The following is a 22,522-nucleotide window of genomic DNA, read 5'->3' on the forward strand; positions in this document are numbered from 1 at the left end:
CTTTAGCATTGGGGGTGACTAGACCCCGACCTGCGTTCAGAGCGCAGACAGCACAGGTCTGCCCCCGAACGCCGGTGGCTGAGAGCTGGACTGCGCCCCGAACCTTCTGGCCAATCAGGAGCCACGTTCTCCTGCGCTCTCCTTTCGAGCCCCGCCCCTCCCGTCTCCATGGAAACGCTCCGAGTGTCTACTCCGAGGCCCGGGGCTTCCATTTCGATCTAGCCGGGCTGCGGCCATTGTTTGTGTAGACGGACTATTTTGGCCGGTGGCGTCCCCCTCAGAGACTCCATAAGTGACGCGGACTCTCGGGAGCACCGAGCCAGAAGCGGACAAGGGCGGGGAGAGCTGTGGCTGAAGAAAGAGTGGCAGAAAAGGGAGGGCGAGGGGCCGAGAAGCGGCTCCGGCTTAGAAATACCGAAGACACCCGTGTAGGTGGGTCCTTCACAGCCGCCCTCCTCAAGTTAAAACCGAGTATGGGGAGTGGGAGAGGAGGACAGAGGCAGCTTGGACCCTGGAGCCGGGGTGCTCGGGGTTGGAAAAGTGTTGGGGCGGGGCTCGGGTTGGGGTCTGGACGTGGAACGGAGGCCGCGCGCGTCTTCGCTGCGGGAGCAGAGGCCGCGCAGATCCGTGGCCCCGACGCGGGCAAATCCCAGTCCTTGAGAACCTGAATCCAAAAACACTCGGGCAGCCCGTGGCAAGTTGGGGGAGCCCAAACCTGTGCTGCTCTTGAAACGTCCATGAATCGTGTTGTTGTTGTTGTTGTTGTTTCTCTCTCTCTAGAGAAAGAGGGCTCTTAACTGTTTATCATTTTCCTCAGGGACCTGTGATCACCAAGGCAGGACCGCGGTAGCAAAGGCTCATGCCCCCATTTTACAGGTGAGGAAAGTGAGGCCCTAGAAGGTCTAGAAGTTTGGTCATTTTCAAAGTTCTACAAGTGGTTAGTAATAGACTTGAGACTGATCAGTTCCTGGGAACGTTAGATCTGGGATCCTTCTTTAAGATTCTAGGTACTCTTGATAGTAAATCAGTATTTGTTGTAGTAAAGTACAAGAGAACAATGGAATTATTTTTCTACTTTACTGATTAAACAAGAAAAATATTTTTAGAAAGAAACTAAGGGTCGCATTTCTATTGTTTTTTTTAAGCTTGTTAATAATTAACTAAGAAAGCCTTGAGACTCAGAGGTTAAATTACAAAGAGAGCATCTGCATCCCTGGAAGGACTGTGAGATCAAATTCTGTTTTCCTGCCCAAACTAGAATCGTACCTTTTAAGTTTTTAAAGGTTCAGAAATAAAATGCTGGGTGCAAATTCTCACAACTCTCCTATCTGGCCCTTGAAACGGAACAGAAATATTCTTGGGTTTTTTCTGGCCTCTTTGTAAGAGGTTTGGGGGTCACACCCAGTTAGTATATGGGGAATGTAGTGAGTTTGGGAATTGCAAGGCATGCCCAATCTTTCATTCCTTTCTTCTCCCTCAGCTCAGACTCCTCAAAACTCCACCCTTCCCCAAAAGAGGAGCATAAACGAGGAAGGAATGTTCACTATTTTCCTCATAGTCTGATCCCAGGTGAGTAGGGTGGTCTTTTCTCATTTATAAGATGCCCCTGAATTCTCCACGGGTGGTGGGAGTAAGAGGAAGCTGCAGTGGGGATGGATGGGCCAGATAGAAAAGAAAATGTTCCTCCCTTGCCTGAGAAGCTTCCAAACCCCGATGTAGCATTTCCCTGCCTCCCATCCCGTGTCTTTTTCCAACATTTACTCATTTATTCAGCCAGTCATCCAGGTCTGTTGTATAATTTGTACTGTTCTTGATGCTCTGAGATAAGGAAATATATAAGAATGTCTTTTTCTAACATTGGGGAGATAAGCCACATGGGGTTAATAATAATTTCTCAAGTTATCACACATTAAACAGTGTCAGAATGAGTGGCACTTAAAAGAAACAGAAGCTCAGGTTTCAAAAATCATCATGAATAGGAAGATATTATTCTAGACAGAAGATGATCATTTAGTCTTAGGCAGAAATTGAGGGGAAAATGAGAAAACTGGGCTAGTAACTGTAGAGCATTTAAGAATGCATGTATAAAGTGAGGCCACATTGTGGAAGGCTATTCATGTTTAATTGGTTACTTATTCCTGTGCGCCACTCAGGCCTCTGCACTTCAACCAGAGGCAGCCATTACTGACATTTGGATCTATTTACTTAGTCTTATATCTAATATTTGATATACATCCATACATAATCTGTACAGACACTAATACATATACATACATGCATATACACATACATACAAATATAGCCACATAGGTAATCTAACATTCGTGTATGTAGAGAGATTATTATATATAAAAAAGTTTGAACATGATAAATATATTCTAAGAGGGCAGAGAACATTTCCTAGCATGTAGTAAGCCCTCATTGAATATTTGTTGGCTATATGGATAGCTGTTATATGTATAATTTTTTCATTGTTAAATATATATTATATATAAATAACATTTTTTCCAAATATTTTTTGGTAGCCTGAGTTTTAATGACTATATAATATTCCATTCCAAGTATGTATCATTCCATTCCAGATATATGGGCTTTATTCTAGATATGTTCCCTTCCAGCCATATGTACTTCATTTAAATTATATATATACATATATATTTTAAAGATTTTATTTATTTATTTGACAGAGAGAGACAGCAAGAGAGGGAACACAAGAAAGGGGAGTGTGAGAGGGAGAAGCAGGCTTCCCGCTGAGCAGGGAGCCCGATGTGGGGCTCCATCCCAGGACCCTGGGATCATGACCTGAGCCGAAGGCAGACGCTTAATGGCTGAGCCACTCAGGTGCCCCTTAAATCTTCTTTTTTGGAAGGGGGGGTAATCAGAAGGGGGAATGAAGCATGAGAGACTATGGACTCTGAGAAACAAACTGAGGGCTTCAGAGGGGAGGGGGGTGGGGGAATGGGATAGGCCGGTGATGGGTAGTAAGGAGGGCACGTATTGCATGGTGCACTGGGTGTTATACGCAACTAATGAATCATCGAACTTTACATCAGAAACCGGGGATGTACTGTATGGTGACTAACATAATATAATAAAAAAACATTAAAAAAAATTCTTTTGGGGGAAAAACTTAAGTAATTCTCAATATTTTGCTGTCATAAAAATTTTCTATTAAATATTCTTATAATCTATTTAGTGTATCTCTTTATACCCTCAAGGTATGCTCTGAGAAATAGGATAACAGAGTTAAGGAATATAAACATGTTTTAGACTTTTGAAAAACTTAAGTTCTTTTTTTAGAAATACTACATGAATTAACTTTTATAACCATCTGAGGAAAGATACTATTTTTCTGAACCTTTACCAGGTTTGAGTATTATCTTTAAGATTTTGCTTTGAATTGGATCCCTTAAGTCTTTAGTAAGGTTGACTGTTTTTAACATACATTTACTGGTCATTTGCATTCCTTCTTTGACATAGTAATGTATGCTTCTTGACATGCATTACTTTTTTTCCTACTAAATTTTTTGTTTCTATTTGATAAAAGATATTCTTTGTATGTAAAAGACATAAACCATTTGTTAAAGGCTGTATTTCTCTAATTGTTTGCCTTTTGCTTTTAAGGAATTCTTTGTTTATATGCGTTTCACATTTGTATAAAGTGGAATCTTATTTCTTTTTATTTATATAGTATTATGCTTTGAGAGCTCTTCTTCACCCCCAAATATAATACATAATTACTTTTGTTTTTCTCAACTGTTTTTTATAGTTTCAAGTATTTTAAAAGTTTAACTCTGAAACCTATCAGGTATTTATTTTGGTATGAAAAATGACAGAACTTAAACATTTTTCCTCCCACTTAGTTATTTTATTTTTCTAGTAATATTTACTTTCTCCATTGACTGTGGTGCTGCCTTTTTATATACCAAATTACTAAATTTTTTACATACACACACAAATATACAAATGTACACACAGACCACTTTTGGGGGTGTCCTTTTTCATGGGCCCATCTCTCATTTCTTATACTGCTGTCCGAGTGTATTTAATTTTGTTCCTTTATATGCATGTAGTGTGCTTAATAGGCAATGCAGAGGAATTTAGCCTTTCTTTTTCCACATTTAGGGATAAAGAAAAGGAAAATGGCTCGTTTTGGAAAAAGAAAAGTTTCTTATAAGTTTTAGATATCGAATATATTAACTTTTCAGTTAATATATATATAATCTATATATATATAATCTAGCATTACTTAACCAGTTTCTCAACTCTAAAGTGGGGAAATAGAACTTACTAGGGTTAAGATGTAAACATGTAAAAACCAGCACAGTGCCTGACAAACAGAATCACTAACAATGGTTGCTATTATGTTAATTATTGTTTAAAATATCATGCATATCTGATACAACTCTCTCTAGTCACTAAGACGTAAGAATTGAGGCAGGGAATCCAGCCTTTTTTCTCTTTTTTTGGCCAACGGCTAGTCAGATGTTCCAGCATAATGAATTATATAAGCCATTTTATCCCCACAAATTTGATATTACCTTTACCATGTTTAGAATTTACTGCTATATTTAGGTCCATATCCAGGTTTCTATTCTTTTCCATTGATCTTCTCTATTCCTTTGTCAACCTCATGGTGTTATAATTAGAGTTACAGAGTTTTAATATACCATTGGGTTAGTCTCCTCTCATTTCTTTTTAACACTTTTCCTTTTTCTCACAAAAGTGCTTGAAAATCAGTTTCTCAGGCCCTCCCCCAAACCTGCTGTATCACTGAAAATGTAGATAAGTTTAGTGATAACAAAATTATGTTTATTTCTCCTACCTGAGATTGAGGAGTGTTTTCTAAATTCAAAAGCTACATTTATCTAGGTTCTAAGTATTTTTGTTAATATATATATATTTAAAGATTTATTCATTTATTTGAGAGAGAGAGACAGAGAGAGTAAAAGGAGGGGGAGAGGTAGAGGCAGAGGGAGAAGGAGAAACAGACTCCCTGCTGAGCTGGGAGCCCAACATGGGGCTCGATCCCAGGACCTGGAGATTGTATTTTTTAATTGCTATTGTAAATGTCATTTTAAAAAATGTATTTAGTTTTATTTATTTGAGAGAGCGAGCAAGCATGGATGGGGGCAGAGGGAAAAGAGGACCCCCTGCTGAGCAGGGAGCCTGATGCAGGGCTCTATCCCAGGACCCCGAGATCATGACCTGAGCCGAAGGCAGCTGTTTAACCCTGAATGAGCCACCCAGGCACCCCCATAAATGCATTTTAAAAATACCTTTTAAAAGGGGCACCTGGGTGGCTCAGTGGGTTAAAGTATCTTTTAATGATTATATGTCTGAACTTTCTAAATTATGTAATTATATTTTACATGGTTAATTAATTTGAACTTGTGATGCATTACATGCATGCAAAAGAATATACTAAAATATTAAGTATCATTTAAAATAACATCAACACTTACCCTCTAGACCAGCAAATATTTAAAAAAAACCCCTGCTGACCCCACAATTTCATTCCCTCCTTTTCCTAAAGAGGCAACTGCTATCTTAAATGTTGTGTTTATTATTCCTTAGTTTTATATAAATGGAATCACTCTATATAGTCTTTTGTGATTTGCTTCTTTAGTATAATGTTAATTTTTATAGTGCATCCGTGTTGATTTATGTAGCTACAGCGTTTTCACTGCTGTGTACTGTTTCACAGAATGACACCTGATTTATCCATCCTCCTGTTGTTGGGCCTTTTGTATTGCTTCTAGTTTTTTGCTATTACAGCAGTTATACTGAAAATGTTGTTGTACATATCTTCTGGTATACATGTGTAAGTTTCTCTAGTGTACAAACCTAGTATTAAAATTTCAGGGACATTGACTTTCCTTAAAATTACTAACAACTTTCAGTTGATTTCCTGGGTTTCCTATATACAACCATACCCTCTATAATTGTCTACTTGTATTGTCAAGTGCTTTCATTAGTGGTTTAAAAATAATGAATTTGCAGTATCTTTGTTGAGTTTCCAGTCTTAATGGGAATGCTTTTAATGCTTTATTTTTGGATTTGAGATATATTTGCATGTCTTTATTTTTGTTTTGCTAACTTGCTTTGTTTGTAGTTTTAAATGAAGGGCCCATGTTGCATTTTAAGAAGTACTTTTGGCACTGAGTAAAATATATGGCTTTTCTTATTGGACATTATTACGACAGTTTATAGATTTCTTCATTTGGGCCTTTCTTTACCTTTTGGAATAAACCACCACTCCATCATGCTCTAATGTGCTTGGTATTATAGCAGATTGTATTTGCATTTTCCAAAGAGGCCACACCTATAACATATCTCACTCTTCATGCTTGTCTTACTGTGTGACTTACTCTTCCCGCCAAAAAGTAGGATCTGTGTCCCTGCTCCTCAAATCTGGTGGGGCTGTGATCACCTCAACCAGTGGAGTACAGCAGAAGTGATGCTGTGTGACTTGCAAAGCTAAGTCAGAAAGGATGCAGCGTTTGCTTGCCTCTATGTTGAGAGGTAGCCCAGGCCATATAACCAAGTGCAAAGAAACTGAGACCCTCCATCGACAGTCACAAGCAGCCTGGCAGCCATGTGAGTGAGCCACCCTGGAAGTGAATCCTTCAGCCCAGTCAAGCCACTACTCAACAATCTCGTGAGGGGGGGCGTCTGCCTTCAGCTCAGGGCGTGATCCCAGAGTCCTGGGATTGAGTCCCACATCAGGCTCCTCTGCTATGAGCCTGCTTCTTCCTCTCCCACTCCCCCTGCTTGTGTTCCCTCTCTCGCTGGCTGTCTCTCTCTCTGTCAAATAAATAAATAAAATCTTAAAAAAAAAAAAAAACAACAGTCTCGTGAGGGATCTGAGGTAGAACTGCACAGCTAGGCCATTCCTGAATTTCTGACCTAGAGAAATTGTGAGAGAGAATAATTATTGTTGTGTGAAGCCACCACATTTTAGAGTAATTAGTTCTGTGGCAGTATTTTATAAATATAGGTGTTGCTGGATTTTATTGGCCTTATATTTTCCTTTATTTATTCTTTTTTTTTTTTTAAAGATTTTATTTATTTATTTGACAGAGATAGAGACAGCCAGCGAGAGAGGGAACACAGCAGGGGGAGTGGGAGAGGAAGAAGTAGGCTCCTAGCGGAAGAGCCTGATGTGGGGCTCGATCCCATAACGCCGGGATCACGCCCTGAGCCGAAGGCAGACGCTTAACCGCTGTGCCACCCAGGCGCCCCTCCTTTATTTATTCTTGAAGTTTATATCAATATTCATTAATAATACAGTATAGATATTTAGTTTTCTGACTTTTACTGTCTCAGTGTTTTCCTGAATGTTTTAAAAATTTTGATAGTTTCTCTCTATATATAGTTTGTTGAAAATTTATGTGAGAAAACTTCCGGGTTGGTTATTTTTGAAGGTCAGAGTTCTTTGATGCCTTGAGCAATTTCTTTCATAAAACTGACCTGTTCAGGTTTTTTCTCTTTATGACATATTGGTTTTCTAGGAAAAAATATATTTCCTATTAAGATTTATTTTTAAAGAGCTGTGGGAAGTGCCTACCTAACTTTCAGTTAGAGTTTTATCTGTTGCCATTTCCCCACGTCAATTCTAACTTTTTTAAAATTTATACTCACTCCTTTTTTCCCCTTTGGTTAGCTAGCTGGTAATTTATCTAATTTATTAATATTTTTCTTCCAAAGAACTGGCTCTTGGATTCATTTCCGAATGGTAAATGTTTTTCAACTCCACCATTTTCTTTTGCTTACTCTATAGCTTTCCCTTTTTTTAAAAAAAATATTTGGGAGACAGCATAAGCAGGGGGAAGCAGCAGGCAGAGGGAGAGGGAAAAGCAGGCTCCCCACTATGCAGGGAGCCTGATGCGGGGCTCTATCCCAGGACCTTGGGATCATGACCTGAGCCGAAGGCAGACGCTTAACCAACTGAACCACCCAGGCGCCCCCCACTTTAAGTGTTTAATCTGTCTAGTGACCACACTGTATATGATACTAAGTTGGAATCCACTTTTTTCTCATAGTCAGTTTTCACAACACCATGTAGTAAATAATCCATCCTTTCATTTTTAATGCCATCTTTATTATTAATGTGTCATATATAAACAAGCAGTCCGAATCTTCCATGCTGTTCGACTGGTCTATTTGTCAGTTCTTTTTTTTTTTTTTAAGATTTTATTTATTTATTCGACAGAGATAGAGACAGCCAGCGGGAGAGGGAACACAAGCAGGGGGAGTGGGAGAGGAAGAAGCAGGCTCATAGCCGAGGAACCTGATGTGGGGCTCGATCCCAGAACGTCGGGATCACGCCCTGAGCCGAAGGCAGACGCTTAACCGCTGTGCCACCCAGGTGCCCCTATTTGTCAGTTCTGATTTTACTGTTGTAGTTTGGCGGTATGTCACTATTTGGTAGGTCAAGTCTTCCTGCTTGGTTTTCTTAAATCTCTATATTATATCCTTCTTTTCCTTCCCTGTAAATTTTAGGGGGAAAAGTATATTGCGTTCCTCAAAAAAATCCAGTTGGAATTTGACTGGGGGTATATTGAATTTAATTCAACCCATCCAAGAACATGGTAGTATGCTTCTCCTTTTATTTAGGTCGTCTTCTTTCTGCTTATTCAAATTTAAATGTTATCTTCAAAGAGTTCTTTATATTCTTGGTTAAGATAGTGTTTGTTCTTTGTTTTGCTTTTTGTGAATGGTGTCTTCTATTTTCTAGCAGTTGATTGCTGATACAGTTATGCTTTATTGTATCTGGTAATTTTGCTGAGCTCTGTTTAGTTTATGGTTTATCTGTGTACTCTCGGTTTTTCTAGGTAGATTGCTGTAATATATGCAAATAGTTAAATTTTTTGTTTTTACTTCTAATCCTTGTGCCTCGTTTCATTTTCTTACCGTATTTGTCAGGCCTTTGGTACTATGTTGAAAGCAATGGGGATGGTAGTCACTCGTTTACCATAATAAAAGGAACACATACAGAGTTTGTCCATTCAGCTTAATGTTTGATACAGGTTCCTAATATGTAACCTTTACCAACTGAGAGGGTTTTTTATTCCTACTTTGCTAAAAGTTTTTAAAGACCATATAAAAGTGTTGAACATTATTAACTTTATCACATGATTTCTCTTCATCAGTTAATTATGGTTTTCTTCTGTAGCCTATTAATATAGTAAATTATATTGACAGATTTTTCTCATTAAACTGTCCTTCCTTCCTATAGTAAACCATGCTTGATCATGATGCATATTTTTAATATATTTCTCAATTCGCTAATACTTTATTTAGGATTTTTATAGATTTGTGAAATTTACAAAAGGGATTATAATCTAACATTTTGTATTGTCTTTATCTGGTCTTGGGAGTCAAGATTACACTAGCCACATAATGAGCTAGCAATTTTCACTTTCTATTTTCTAAAACAATTTGATTGTAATAGTAATTAATTGCTAATGGAATGTTTGCTAGAACAGTAATATTTATTGCATAGTAAATTACAGTTAGCAGTTTAAAATAACACACATTTATTATGTCACTGAATTTCTAAGGGTCAGGAAGCTGGGAGCGGCAGAACTCCCAGGGCCTCTCACGAGGCTGCACCAAGCTGTCAGCAGGACTGCAGACGTTGGAAGGCTTCACAGGGCTGGAGGATCCTCTGCTAAGATGGTTCACTCGTGTGGCTGTTGGCAGGATGCCTCATTTCTCACTGAGGACAGAAGGCCTCAGTTCCTTGCCACATGGCCTCTTCACAGGACTCCTTAAGTATTCTCACCACATGGAAGGCAGTTTCTCCCTGAGTGAGTGATCCAAGAAAAAGGGCAAGGAGGAAGCTGCAGTGCCCTTAAGAGCTAGTCTTAAAAGTTGCACCCCTTCTGTGTTTTTACATAATATTCATCAGAAGTGAGTCCTTAAGTCCAGCCCACGCTCAAAGGTGGGGACCTGGCTCTTGAAGGGAAGGGAATCAAATAATTTGTGGACATATTTTAATACCACCACAAATAAGATAGACCTGTATGTACTGATATGTGAAGCTGTATGTTATATATTATGTGAAAAATGCAAACCAGAATTATGTCTTTGTTAAGAAAAAAATGTCAGTGGGATATGTGTATTTGTGGGTATGCATGAAAAAAAGAAAGGACACAGTAGAAACTATCCTGCTTACTTCTCAAGTTATTTCTGGAGGGTAGGCTTTCAGTTTTTACTTATATTACTTCAGAATTATTTAAAAATTTTATGAATTTTCAGTAAGAGCAACTAGACCCAATCTCTAGTATATATTTTTAAGATTTATTTATGTTAGGGAGGGAAGGAGAGAAAGGGGGGAGGGAGAGAGAGAGAACACGTGAGCAAGGGGAGGGGTAGAGGGAGAGAGAGAATCCTCAAGCAGACTCCCCACTGAACATGTAGCCTGAGGCAGGGCTCAATCCCAGAACCCAGGGGTCATGACCTGAGCTGAAATCAAGAGTTGGCCACTTAACTGACTGAGCTACCCAGGTGCCCCTCTAGTATAATTTTTTAAAGAAATTCTTAAATATTTTAAAAAATAACAAAGCCAATAACAACAGGCTGAGTTTTCTTTTTCTGTACTTTTTACAAAATAAGGAACCAGTGAGTTCATTTATTTTCTGTTTGATTCCAGTTTTCAGTCTTCTAGTCTGGGCTTCTAAGCATCCAATTTTTCTTATTTATATTTTCATTTGTATGATAAGTTTTAACATTTATTTTATAAACATTTAAAAATAACATTTAATTTTCTCATTCTTGAGTTCTTATTTGTGGTTAGTACTAAATTGTTTAGGCATGGATTTTCATGTAGTTTATCTGGAAAGCAGTACCTGGGTGGTATATTTTGAACCCCTGAATATTTCAGTATATCTTCCCGTTGTCCTTTTTAACACAATAAGGACGTACATGGAAATCTTGATTAACAGCCCTTTCCCAAGTTGTTTTTGACTTCTCTGACTTCGACTTAGTAGGGAGGCCACTATTTTGTAACTGTATGACCTTGTACAAAGTTACTTAATCTTGCTAAATGTTGGTTTCCTTATTCCTTTAGTGTTGACAATTATACCTTACTATAAATGAGATAATGAGATAATGAGATAATAAATGAGATAACAGCCTTTTTCACATAACTTCTTGATTATTTAACTGCTATGATTATGATTTGATAGTCATGAATTCTAGTTTTCCTCCATGAAAAGTATATTTCCTTTATTCATAGTGTTTACTAAACATTTTTAATTGAACTTGGAATTGAGAATGTCATCAAAGAAACGAATTTGTCACATAACCAATTTATGAGCTGTTCTCTCCACTAAAAGAAGTATTTTTAGGCACTTTGAATACATATATTTATCTCTTCTTTCTAAAACTTCATGATGATAATAAGAAACTAAAAACTGTATGAACCTGCAATGATGAAGTAATGAGCCATCAGCAAATGAGGAATTTCAACAGAAACTTGGAAGAGGTGCCTGGGTGCCTCAGTCAGTTGGGCGTCTGGCTCTTGATTTCAGCTCAGGTCACGATCTTCGGGTGGTGGGATTAAGCCTCGCCTCAGGCTCCACTCTCAGCCCAGAGTCTTCTTGGGACTTTTCTCTCTCTCTTCCTCTGCAACCCCACCAACCCCCATGTGTGCACTCACTCTCTCAGTAAAATAAACAAACAAACAAACAAACAAATAAATACCTAAAAAACCCCCAAACCCCAAAACTTGGAAAGGAACAGGAGAAACAGTGGTAAGAGCTGCATAGGGCTACAGACATTACGTCCTGGAATGCTCCACAGGGGAGTAAGCACAAGAAGGATTTGATAGCCCTGTGAACTTCAGGGAAGCAGAGGATGCAGCCATACCATTGAAGCCAGAAGGCCAGTCAAAAGAGGATCCTAAAATATTTCCAGAGAGCAAAGAAAAAGTTGCCTGCAAAGGAATTAGAGTAAAAAAAAAAAAAAAAAAAAAAAGGGTCTAAGACACAACAATGAAGCCATATCAATAGTGAAGCAATTCTGAGAAAAATTCTTTTCACTCTAGAATTTGATACCCAGCCACTTGTGAGTGATGATAAGGACTTCAAGCATATAGTGTAACCACGCTTGGAGATTCTCCTTTAAACCAAATGTGTGTCCTGAAGAAAACCTTGCCTGTTTCTCACCTTTGCTTTTATTCAGTGGCCATGGAATTAACATTCATAAGCTTGACTGAACTCATTTGGGTGTATACCTCCCAATTAATGGAGTAAATCACAAAAAGGAAAGAAGTGTATGATCTAGAAAATGGGAGCACTAAAGAACAGCCAGCCCAGACTGGAGCAAGATGATGAACATTTCCAGAATAAAAAGGGTTGGGGATCAACTGACTTAATCTTCTTCAACCATTACTTACTAATTTTTAAAACTGGGATGATAATAGTATCTACGAGAGGGTGGCTGTGAGGACTACGTGAAATATATGTGAAGTCCTTAGCCCAGTGGTCAGCAGACATATAAATGTTTCTTATGACGTGATGGGCTTCAGTGACCGCGTACATTATTGAGCCGTCCCCATTATTATGTCTCCTTGTACCTTTCTTGTTTTTCTTCATTACTGAAGTTCTTTCTTTTTTGATATCGTTTGTCACTTATATTACCTGCTGAATGGCTGTTTCTTTCTCCATCTTCTCCCTTAGATCTCTTCTTCCTGGAAAACCTGATCTTTGACCAGATGGCAGTAACATTTGAAGATGTGACTGTTATTTTTACCTGGGAGGAGTGGAAATTCCTGGATTCTTCTCAAAAAAAGCTCTACCGAGAGGTCATGTGGGAGAACTACACAAATGTCATGTCAGTAGGTAAAGTTATCCTAGCTCTTGGGTAATAGAATTAGTTTCTTCTGGGACCAATTTTGTTGAGTATTTTGGTTCTTCATCTAGGTATTGTATTGAGATAGAAGAAATCTGACTCTCAGAAATGGGTCATATATCAGATGACAGAAGATAGAGCAAGACATCTCCCAAGACACGTAGGCTATGTAATTAATAGGTGTTTGTGATTTTTATTCTTATTTATTTTCTGGATTACATCTAAAATACAGATCTCCACACATAACCAATTTTGTGTGGTCCTAAATTTGTTCTCTCTTCGACTATTTATAGCTTTTGCTGTATAACAAACTACCCCAAACTTAGTGACTTAAAACAAACATTATTTTTCACGATTCTAATTGGTTAGATGGGTATTCTATCATAGAGTGATCTGATTGGGGCTGGATGGTCTAAGATGAGGCTGGACAGTCTGACTTACATGTCTGGCAGTTGGTAGATATCAGTGGGGATAATGGGAATGTGTTGACTATTTGTCCCTCTTCAAGGAGGCTAGCCCAGGCTTGTTTACCTGGTGGTGGTCATAGGATTTTCAAAACTAGCAAAGAGAGAGGGCAAGCCCCAGTACGTAAGCACTTGCAAGTCTCTGCTTGTATCACTTTTGCTATTGTCCCATTAAACAAAGCAAATTGTACAGCCAAGCTAAAGTCAGTGTGGAAGGGGAACACCCAAAGGTACAGAGTTAATGCAGCCATTTTTTCACACAATCTGTCACACTCTGCTATAACAGAAAAATAGAAACAATATTTTATTTCTTATAATAATGCCCCAAATAGAGTAACCTCATTAAATCTCAGTTTTTAAGATGATTTCCATGAAGCAGTCAGCCTTACTTGTTTATTTCTAACAGTACTTGGTAAGTAGTACATGGTCAGATATATCTATGGAATGACTGAATAAGTGAATGAATGAATACATATATGAATGAACAAACACATGAATTTCAGACCAGATATGGAGCAGCCTAAGTCATAATCCTTTCCCACTCCCACTCACACATATATTCCTATAATTCTGGAAGTCAGTGTTTGAGACATTGAGATTTTTTTAAAACCACCTTTATCTCACCAATGGATTATCTGCTTATTCTTCCAGGAAACTGGAAAGAGAGCTCCAAACCCCAAGAAGAAAGACTCAGGTATTTAGAACATGAAAATCATCTCTCCTGGCAAGGCTGGAGGAATGCCAGCGCTCAGATATATGAGAATAGAAACTATGTGGAAACTGTCCAAGGAATAGAATCCAAAGACCTAAAGCAACAAGATCTTTCCCACCATCAAGAATGGTTAATACTCTCCACCCAAGTACCAGGGTATGGGAACTACGAACTGACTTTTGAAGGCAAAAGTCCCAGGAACTTAAAATATACAAAGTTTATACCTTGGCAGTACTTAGAAATAAAACGTACCCCTCGAGACCATGCTAGAGAAATCTATGGGAATGATTCACATGGTTTTGAAGGAAGCAGATGCCATCTTGGCATATCTAGGAAAAATCTCTCTGTGGAAAAAGAACAGAAGCTCATAGTTCAGCATTCTTATGTCCCAACAGTAGAAGCCCTTCCGGAGTACACTGGGGAGCTATGTCAACATGACCTACTGAAAAAAACTATGGAAGAGAAATACTGTGGATGTAATAAATGTAAAGAAATTTATTATTGGAACTCACAGTGTGTTCTCCACAAGAGAAATCAACGTGGAGAAAAGTTCTATCAATGCTCTATCAGCACAGCATGCTTCTCTCAGAAATCAGACCTACACAGACATCCAAGAATTCACATAGGTAAGAAGCTGTATGGATGTGATGAAGTTGATGGTAACTTCAGTCAAAGCTTAGGTGTTCACTTTCATCAAAGAGTCTGCACAGGGGAAGTTTCTTACATATGCCACGTGTGTGGTAAGAGCTTCGGTCAGATCTCTAGTCTTCACAATCATCAAAGAGTCCATACAGGAGAGAAACTCTGTACATTTGAGTGTAATAAGGACCTCAGTAGAAATTCATTACTTCACATTCACCAGAGACTTCACATAGGAGAGAAGCCTTTTAAGTGCGATCAGTGTGGTAAGAGTTTTAGTCGGAGTTCAGTACTTCATGTTCATCAGAGAGTCCACACCGGAGAGAAACCGTACAAGTGTGATGAATGTGGCAAGGGCTTCAGTCAGAGCTCAAATCTTCGAATTCACCAGTTAGTGCACACGGGAGAGAAGTCCTATAAATGTGATGACTGTGGTAAGGGCTTTACCCAGCGCTCAAACCTCCAAATTCATCAGAGAGTACATACAGGAGAGAAGCCTTATAAATGCGACGACTGTGGGAAGGACTTCAGTCACAGCTCTGATCTTCGTATTCATCAGAGGGTCCATACTGGGGAGAAACCCTATACTTGTCATGAATGTGGGAAGGGCTTCAGCAAGAGTTCGAAGCTTCATACTCATCAAAGAGTACATACTGGAGAGAAACCCTATAAATGTGAACAGTGTGGTAAGGGATTCAGTCAGCGTTCACATCTTCTCATTCATCAGAGAGTCCACACAGGAGAAAAACCCTATAAATGTGATGACTGTGGAAAGGGCTTTAGTCACAGCTCTAATCTTCACATTCATCAGAGGGTCCACACAGGAGAGAAGCCTTATCAATGCACCAAGTGTGGCAAGGGTTTCAGTCATAGCTCAGCTCTTCGAATTCATCAGAGAGTCCACACAGGAGATAAACCTCATAAATGCCATGAATATTATAAGGGATTTGACCAGAATTCACATCTCCACAATAATCACACACAAGAAACCTTATAATTTATTTAGTTAACTGCTTTAATCAAAGCTTAACATTTAGCCCAATAAATGCTGCTGGGAAGAAAATTCTATAAATAACCCAAATAATCCCAAGCACCATTTATAGTTTCCCCCAACTCCCGCTAAGAATCATTTGCTTTAAGAAGAAATCCTTAGGAGGATGCCTGTATATTTAAAATGAAAATGTATTTACTTTTTCTATCATACATATCCATTATAAAATATATGAAAGATTCAAGGAGAAAACTCTTCATCCTGTTTTATTCTAGCCTTTTTTTGTGCATTTTCATATGCATGAAATCGTGTACTGTATATTCAACTCTATTTTCACTGACTTCAAAACATTTACTTACATTTTGTCTGAATGGAAATTGGCTAGCTAGCTATGAAACAGCATCCTGGCTCCTCTATATTAAAGTCCCTAGGAAGCCACAGGAAAAACACACACAAAACTTGAAACTCAAACTGGTAGATAACCTGTTGTTCAAATGTGGAAGAATTAACTATAGGGCAGGACAATTCGATTGCTTATGACCTAAGATAGGAAAGCACTGCATGACCCTTTATCTGAGACAGGATGTCTTGGAGATGTTCTGTCAACCAGAAAAGTCAGGAACCATCTTTTGCAGGGGTGCTGCACTTTGAGGTTGCCACGTTGCACTCTCACATCCCCCTCCCCAGGATTCCAAGTTGATTCATAGCTTCAGACACCACATAACAAGAAGTACAATATTTAATGTCTTTAAGGGTGTGAAAGATGTCCGCAAAAGCTAATAGAAGTGAATCTTCAGGAGACTGAAGATACTCCATCTGTTCAGAGTTAGGGATTTAAGCAGTAGACTGATTCATTCTCAGAACAGAGAGGTAACAGAAGTAGCTGCTGGAAGCAGAACTAAGCTCAGAGCTATGTGCAAAACTGAACTAGTAACCTAATTACGGAAGAAGACAGAAGGTGGCCATTGTAAAATGGAGTGGAGTCAGCAGGAATACACAAGTCCTAACTACCGATAAAATAAATATGTATAGACATCACTGCCCAAGAGAAACTAAATTAAGGGGACTTGTTCAGTGAAATAATAGGGAATTGCAGTACCAAAGAAAGAATACCACCGTGAAGAGTTAAAACCTGATACCCATGAAAATTAGTCACTTCAGTCTCCTGAAGAAATTTTTAAAAAACTGGTGTCTGTCTTGAGTAGCATGACAGAAAACCTGAAAGCAGTAAAACTAGAGTAGAAATCCGTAAGTAGAGAAGAGCCTCTAAAATAAAAAGAAAAATAATGAAGGACTACAGGGAAATTTAAAATGGATCACAGTACAAGGCAATAGGAGCAGAATTGGCACTGCGGAATATCGAATACTGTAATGAATACACTTGAGATGATCTTCAGTGTATACAAAAAGGACAATGAGATGGAAACAAGGAGAAAAGACAGATAGGAAATGCAAAGAATGGAGATCCAATGTAGGAACTGAAGGTGTTTCTAAGGAAGATAAAAGAATGTGGAATAGAATCAATGATCAAAGAACTTAAGACATTTTATCTGAGCTAAATGCATATATGCTCACTAGATTTTAGGGAAAACCAATATAAAAACCATGCTTAGAACCAGCTTAGGGAAAAGAACAGTTGAAAGCATGCAGAAAGAAAAATTCTGGTTATCTACAAAGCTCGTGAAAAGAGAACGGATAAAGAACTCCAAAAACAAAATGTCAAAAAGACAGTGAAATGACACCTTCAGAATTGAGAGATTAAAAACCCTATTATCACCTATGGTAGTATTTTTAATCAGCTCACTCGTCATTATTGTCTAAATTGTGCAGGTAACGGATTAGATAAGAAAACAGGGGACATGATACATGTTCCTTTTTTTTTAATGTTCAGTTAGCCACCATATAGCACATCATTAGTTTCTGACGTAGTGTTCAATGATTCATTAGCTCTGTATGACACCCAGTAGTGCTCATCACATGTTCCTTTCTTAAAGAGAGCTCAAGAATGTGGAAATTATGGCCTAAAACTAGTAGTGAGCACTAACATCAGTTAAACGGAATAACTGTTATTTTGTTTACAAAATGTCCAAAATTTTAAATAGCTCTGCAAAAAAAATATTTGATATACAAATGCTGAGTATAAAAGCAGACTGTATATAAATGCCTGAGAGGGAGACTATGACTGTCAGATAAAATACAACAATTTAGAGTTTAGATTTCAGATCTACAATGAATAATTTTTTAGTGTAAGTATATCCCAAATATTGCATGGGACTTACACTAAGAAATTATTTGCTTATATGAATTCAAATTTAATTAGGCGTCCTGTGTTTTCATTTGGAAATCCAGCAAAAGAAATGCGCTACGTTCATGTGCTGCAGCAAAAGAAAATGTGCTACATTTCTGATCTTAAATAGCAGGGACTCTACATCTTTAACAACTGAAGAAATAAAGGTGTAATAAATACATTTTTTTTCAAACTTAGAAACTGCAACTCATAGAACTAAAGCACATATACCTTTCAAAACAGGAGAAAGTAAAAACAAAGACTATTTAGTCCCTATTAGCAAAAGACAAAAGAAATTAAAGCAAAATGATACTGATCAGTAACTATCCATTATTAATTGATCGAATGCTCAATATTAATTTACTGATTAATTTTATTCATATAAAAGAATAGGCAAAGGTTTATTCAGCAAACATAAGGGAGTGCAATATGTTCTTAAAAACATATCTACAATATGTTTTTAAAAGTCAATAAAAATGAACTAGTTAAACCCATAGGGTGAATAAAAATACAAAAACCAGTAGTTTCCTAAATCCTTGCTATAATCAGAAAATAGAATGGGTAGAAAAAAGTATGGTTTATAATAACACTTAAATTTCTTTTCTAAAAAAAAGAACAAGTAAAAATGTAGAATGAAAATAGTGAAAAAAATCTGAGGAAAATAAAAGAGGGCTTGCATAGAGCAGTCTTACAATTTTTTTAGAGGAAATGTTCCTAAGTTAATCTATAGATTTATTTCAAATTTCATCAAAACCCCAATGAGATTTGAAATTTAAAAAATCTATTAAGAAAAACAGACATTGGAGAAGAGCAAAGATAATTTATAAGAACGAGATTGCCCTAAAGTAAAAAGTAAATGATATATTGAAATTAATGGCGAACTTGCTTGTACATTTCAAAAAAAAATGTTCAGAATGCTCAGTCAGTAAATCGCTTAGAAACAGACCAGTATATGGATAACGTAATATAACATATTTAGTATATATGCATATATACTTTACATATTAAGAAGATCTATGAATAGGAAAAGGATTATTCAGTAAATGGTGCTAAGAAAATGATTAACTCTTTGGTGAAAAAATTGGGCTTTCATGACATACATCGTATATATATTGTTCTAATATGTATTAATTAAAGCACAAGTTTTCAGGCTGACTTCCATGAACGTCCATGTGATTTCATGAAGGCTGGTGCATCAGAAATGAACTACAAATTTAACCCCATTTTTATCTGATTCATAAGGATTAGTATAAGATTTCTTTCTAAAGAGGGTTGTGCTACTTTAACATAAATGTTTAAAATTCACCAAAGTGGATTTTTATATGGTTGAAAACACACATACACATAGGCACTTTTTTTGAGAATTAGATAAAAAGGAAGAACTCAGAAAAAATACCTAGGAATTTGTCCACATAAAATTTTCTAAAGTAGGTGAAAAACATGAAAATCACAATAGGAAAATATTTGTCATAATTATGACAGTTAAGAACTTTCATAAATTAATAAGGAAGACGGACATCTAAAAATTGGCAAAGGACATCAGCAGATTAAAGCTATAAACACTTCTACTAACAATTATAATAGCTATTTTCAGTGAGAGTACAGAGTGATCGATACTTATACACTACTTACAATAAGGGTAAATTGATAGACTCTGGAAAGCTATTTGGCTAATCATAAGCCTTAAAATTGTTGATATTCTTCCTGACAGTGATTTCATGTCTAGGCATATATCTTTTGGAAATAGATTACACATTATTAGGGCAATTCTATTTCCAAAGAACAGAGACCCACTTAAGTTATCTAATTCAAAAATAGAGCTATATAACATTCATGTTTTAAAATCTCATTGAAAAAAATCCAAGAACAGAAGCTCTCACATGGGAACTTGCTCTAGAAAGCTATTAGACAAAGCCACTCTCTCAAAAACTTTTTTCTCTTTCGGTAGCCTCTCCTCTCTACACACTGACCTCCTGTTTACTTACTCCGCAGGTCTAGAATTGCCACCACATCCATGAATATATGTTTTTAAATTCTGTATCACTAACTTGTAACTTCCTTCTGGGTTTCTATTCAGACTTCTGAGTGGGGGAAGATGATTGGCTCAATTTTCATTACTACCTCTACACAAGCCTTTGAGGCCAGGCTAAACCTTACGCTAATGGGAAGCCTTTGGATTGGCTAGCTTTGTATCAGATGTTCACTCTGGTCCCTTCAGACATGCCCAGGGCTGGGATAATAAGGCATATAACATGGCCCTTAAGGGCTCATGTTCCAAAAGATTTCCCCAGAAAGTGGCAGGTTTCGGCATTCTGAACTCCATTAGAACACACAAAGATAAATAAATGTTTAAGATATTTACTGCAGTATTTTTTTATGCTGCAACCCTCCCCCCCCAAATAGGGGAAAGGTCCTATATGTGTAATGTTATGCAGTCATTAAAACTTATATTTTCCAAGAATATTGTAATGATAATATACTTACGGTTTATGTGAAAAGTACAAGATACAGAACTGTATATGGGTAAGATTCTATTTATATATATATATATATTTATATAGATACTCCCATGGGGAAAAGTATATATATGCATATATGCATACACACACACACACACACAATGTTCTTAGTGGATCTATTTGATAGGATGGATTGTGGCTATCTTTATGTTCTTCATACTTTTCTATTTTTTTATATTTTTATTGGTGTTTTATTTTCATAAAAAATAAAATCACGTTTTTACATACAACTTATTTAAAATGTTAATGGTTACATGATATTCCCTTGTGTTACTGTACCATGGTGCTTAATTATCTCTACATTATCAGGGATTCAGACTTTTCATTTTCATATCATGAATTTAACTGCTATAAATGTCATCATGTATGGAGTTCCCAATTACTTTTGTCAACTTTTATAATTTTCTATATTCAATTACTGGATTGAAATATAGGTCTCAGAAGTGTAATTCGTGCAAAGAAATGAAATCATGAAAATAAATGATGTAGACGGCCGGCTATAAGTAGCTTGACACTGAGGGCATAGAAAGTGTGAAAGTGGAAGGAGAGGTTAGAGGATGGCCAGATCATGGCCATCCTAATTTTTAGGACAGGAAGTCCTTAAAAATGTTAGTCATGAAGAAACATTACAAATCTTAAAGGAGGGTGCAATACTATCGTTTTGGAAAGATGACTTTAACAACAGTGTGGAGATTGGATATGTTGTTGAGTAAGTGGAAGAGAATGAGCAAGAATGGAGGCCACAAGATCATTTAGTACACCACTAGGTGGTGTCGATGAGCTTTGACAGTAGGAGATAGTTTCCTTCTTTAATTGTTTTACTTTTCCCTTGTGCACTCACCAGTGTAAATTTGGAAAACATACTCACTAAAAAAGAAATAAGGTTAAATGAAGTTTACTTCTGAAACTAATAACACTATATGTTAAATAACCGAATCTAAATAAAAAAATAAGGTTAAAGATAGCATGAAAAGCCACTGGAGGGTTTTAAAGGACATGATTCAACTTAACAGGGTCGCTCTGAAGGCTGGGAGGAATTGACCAAAGGTAGGGGCTAGAGGCAAAGCAAGGATTCCACTTAGGAGGTATTGCAGTAACGCCTCCACGAGATAAGCTGTTAACCTCGTATTAACAGGGGAGGTGAGAGAATCAAATTTTGGATAGATTTTGAGTATGATGAATATATCAGAAGGTAATCTGAAAATTGGGCTTTGGATAGCATTTTAATATGTAAAAAGAAGACCAAAATAGTTCACAGACAGGAGGAACTGTTTGTAAAAACTAGTAGTTGAGCACACAGGGTTTTAGGAAGAGTGAAATTATTGTCTAGATTAATGATTTCATTTTGGAGTTGGAGCTACCCCTTCAGATGCAGGGTTTTTTCATCTGCATAATATGAAGTTAAAACTGTGCCATAGGACTAGTCCAGCCCAACCTTGGGTAGGAGTTAGGGTGTGATTCCAATCTTAGTCCGAGTAAACTGAAATAACCTGAAGAGAAGGCAGGGGATGGGAGCTGGTTATTTCAAGCAGACCGAGCAAAATATGTAGTCTTAGGAATAAATACAGCCTGGTGGGTAAGAGCTAGGTTGCCTGAAAGGTTCGCTATTAGCCCGAATACACCACGCGGAGAGGCCCAGGCGGCCGGAAACCACTAAGTCTTCAGACACCAAACAGCAACGGCTTTCATGGCACTGGGGAATAGAGGTCCCGGTACACTTCCAGTGACACATGCGAGAGAAGAGAAGCCTAAAAGTCAGAACGCTTACCCGGTCTTCCTGGGAAATCTTGTCAATTCCAGGACCACAGAGCTGACACGAAGGCTCGGGTGGAAAACCCACCCGGCCAGCTGAACCCCATCGCGCTTGCGCAGAAGGACGGACGCAGCCGCAGACTACTACCCAGGCTCCGTGTCGTTCCACTTCCGGCTTCTCTGCCCTGCCCAGGCCCCACGGGGGCGGTGCCTTCCGGGCGGGAAAAATCCTTAAGGCTACCCTGGCTTGAGAGGCCCTTAGGGATGGAGTTGGGTACTACTGCCGTGGCGGGCTGA

At 37.8% G+C, this 22,522-nt stretch overlaps 1 protein-coding gene across 2 annotated transcripts; it reads left to right on the forward strand.

Moving 5' to 3' along the window:
• Positions 1–186: 186 nt before the first annotated feature.
• Positions 187–20,703, forward strand: ZNF214 (zinc finger protein 214). 2 transcript variants are annotated; one of them, XM_045782992.2, is made up of 5 exons: positions 187–432; positions 818–876; positions 1,481–1,569; positions 12,690–12,851; positions 13,977–20,703. In XM_045782992.2, exons 2-5 carry the CDS (start codon positions 860–862, stop codon positions 15,671–15,673), a joined length of 1,965 nt encoding a protein of 654 aa, XP_045638948.2. In that variant the 5' UTR covers positions 187–432; positions 818–859; the 3' UTR covers positions 15,674–20,703. The 2 variants fall into 2 exon arrangements, with proteins under 2 accessions (XP_045638948.2, XP_045638949.2); XM_045782993.2 differs by lacking the exons at positions 187–432; positions 1,481–1,569 and having other exon boundaries at positions 816–876.
• The last annotated feature ends 1,819 nt before the right edge of the window (positions 20,704–22,522 follow it).

Source organism: Ursus americanus, chromosome 16 (assembly GCF_024610735.1).
Source record: "Ursus americanus isolate L20-20 chromosome 16, mUrsAme1.1.p, whole genome shotgun sequence".
Taxonomy (NCBI): domain Eukaryota; kingdom Metazoa; phylum Chordata; class Mammalia; order Carnivora; family Ursidae; genus Ursus; species Ursus americanus.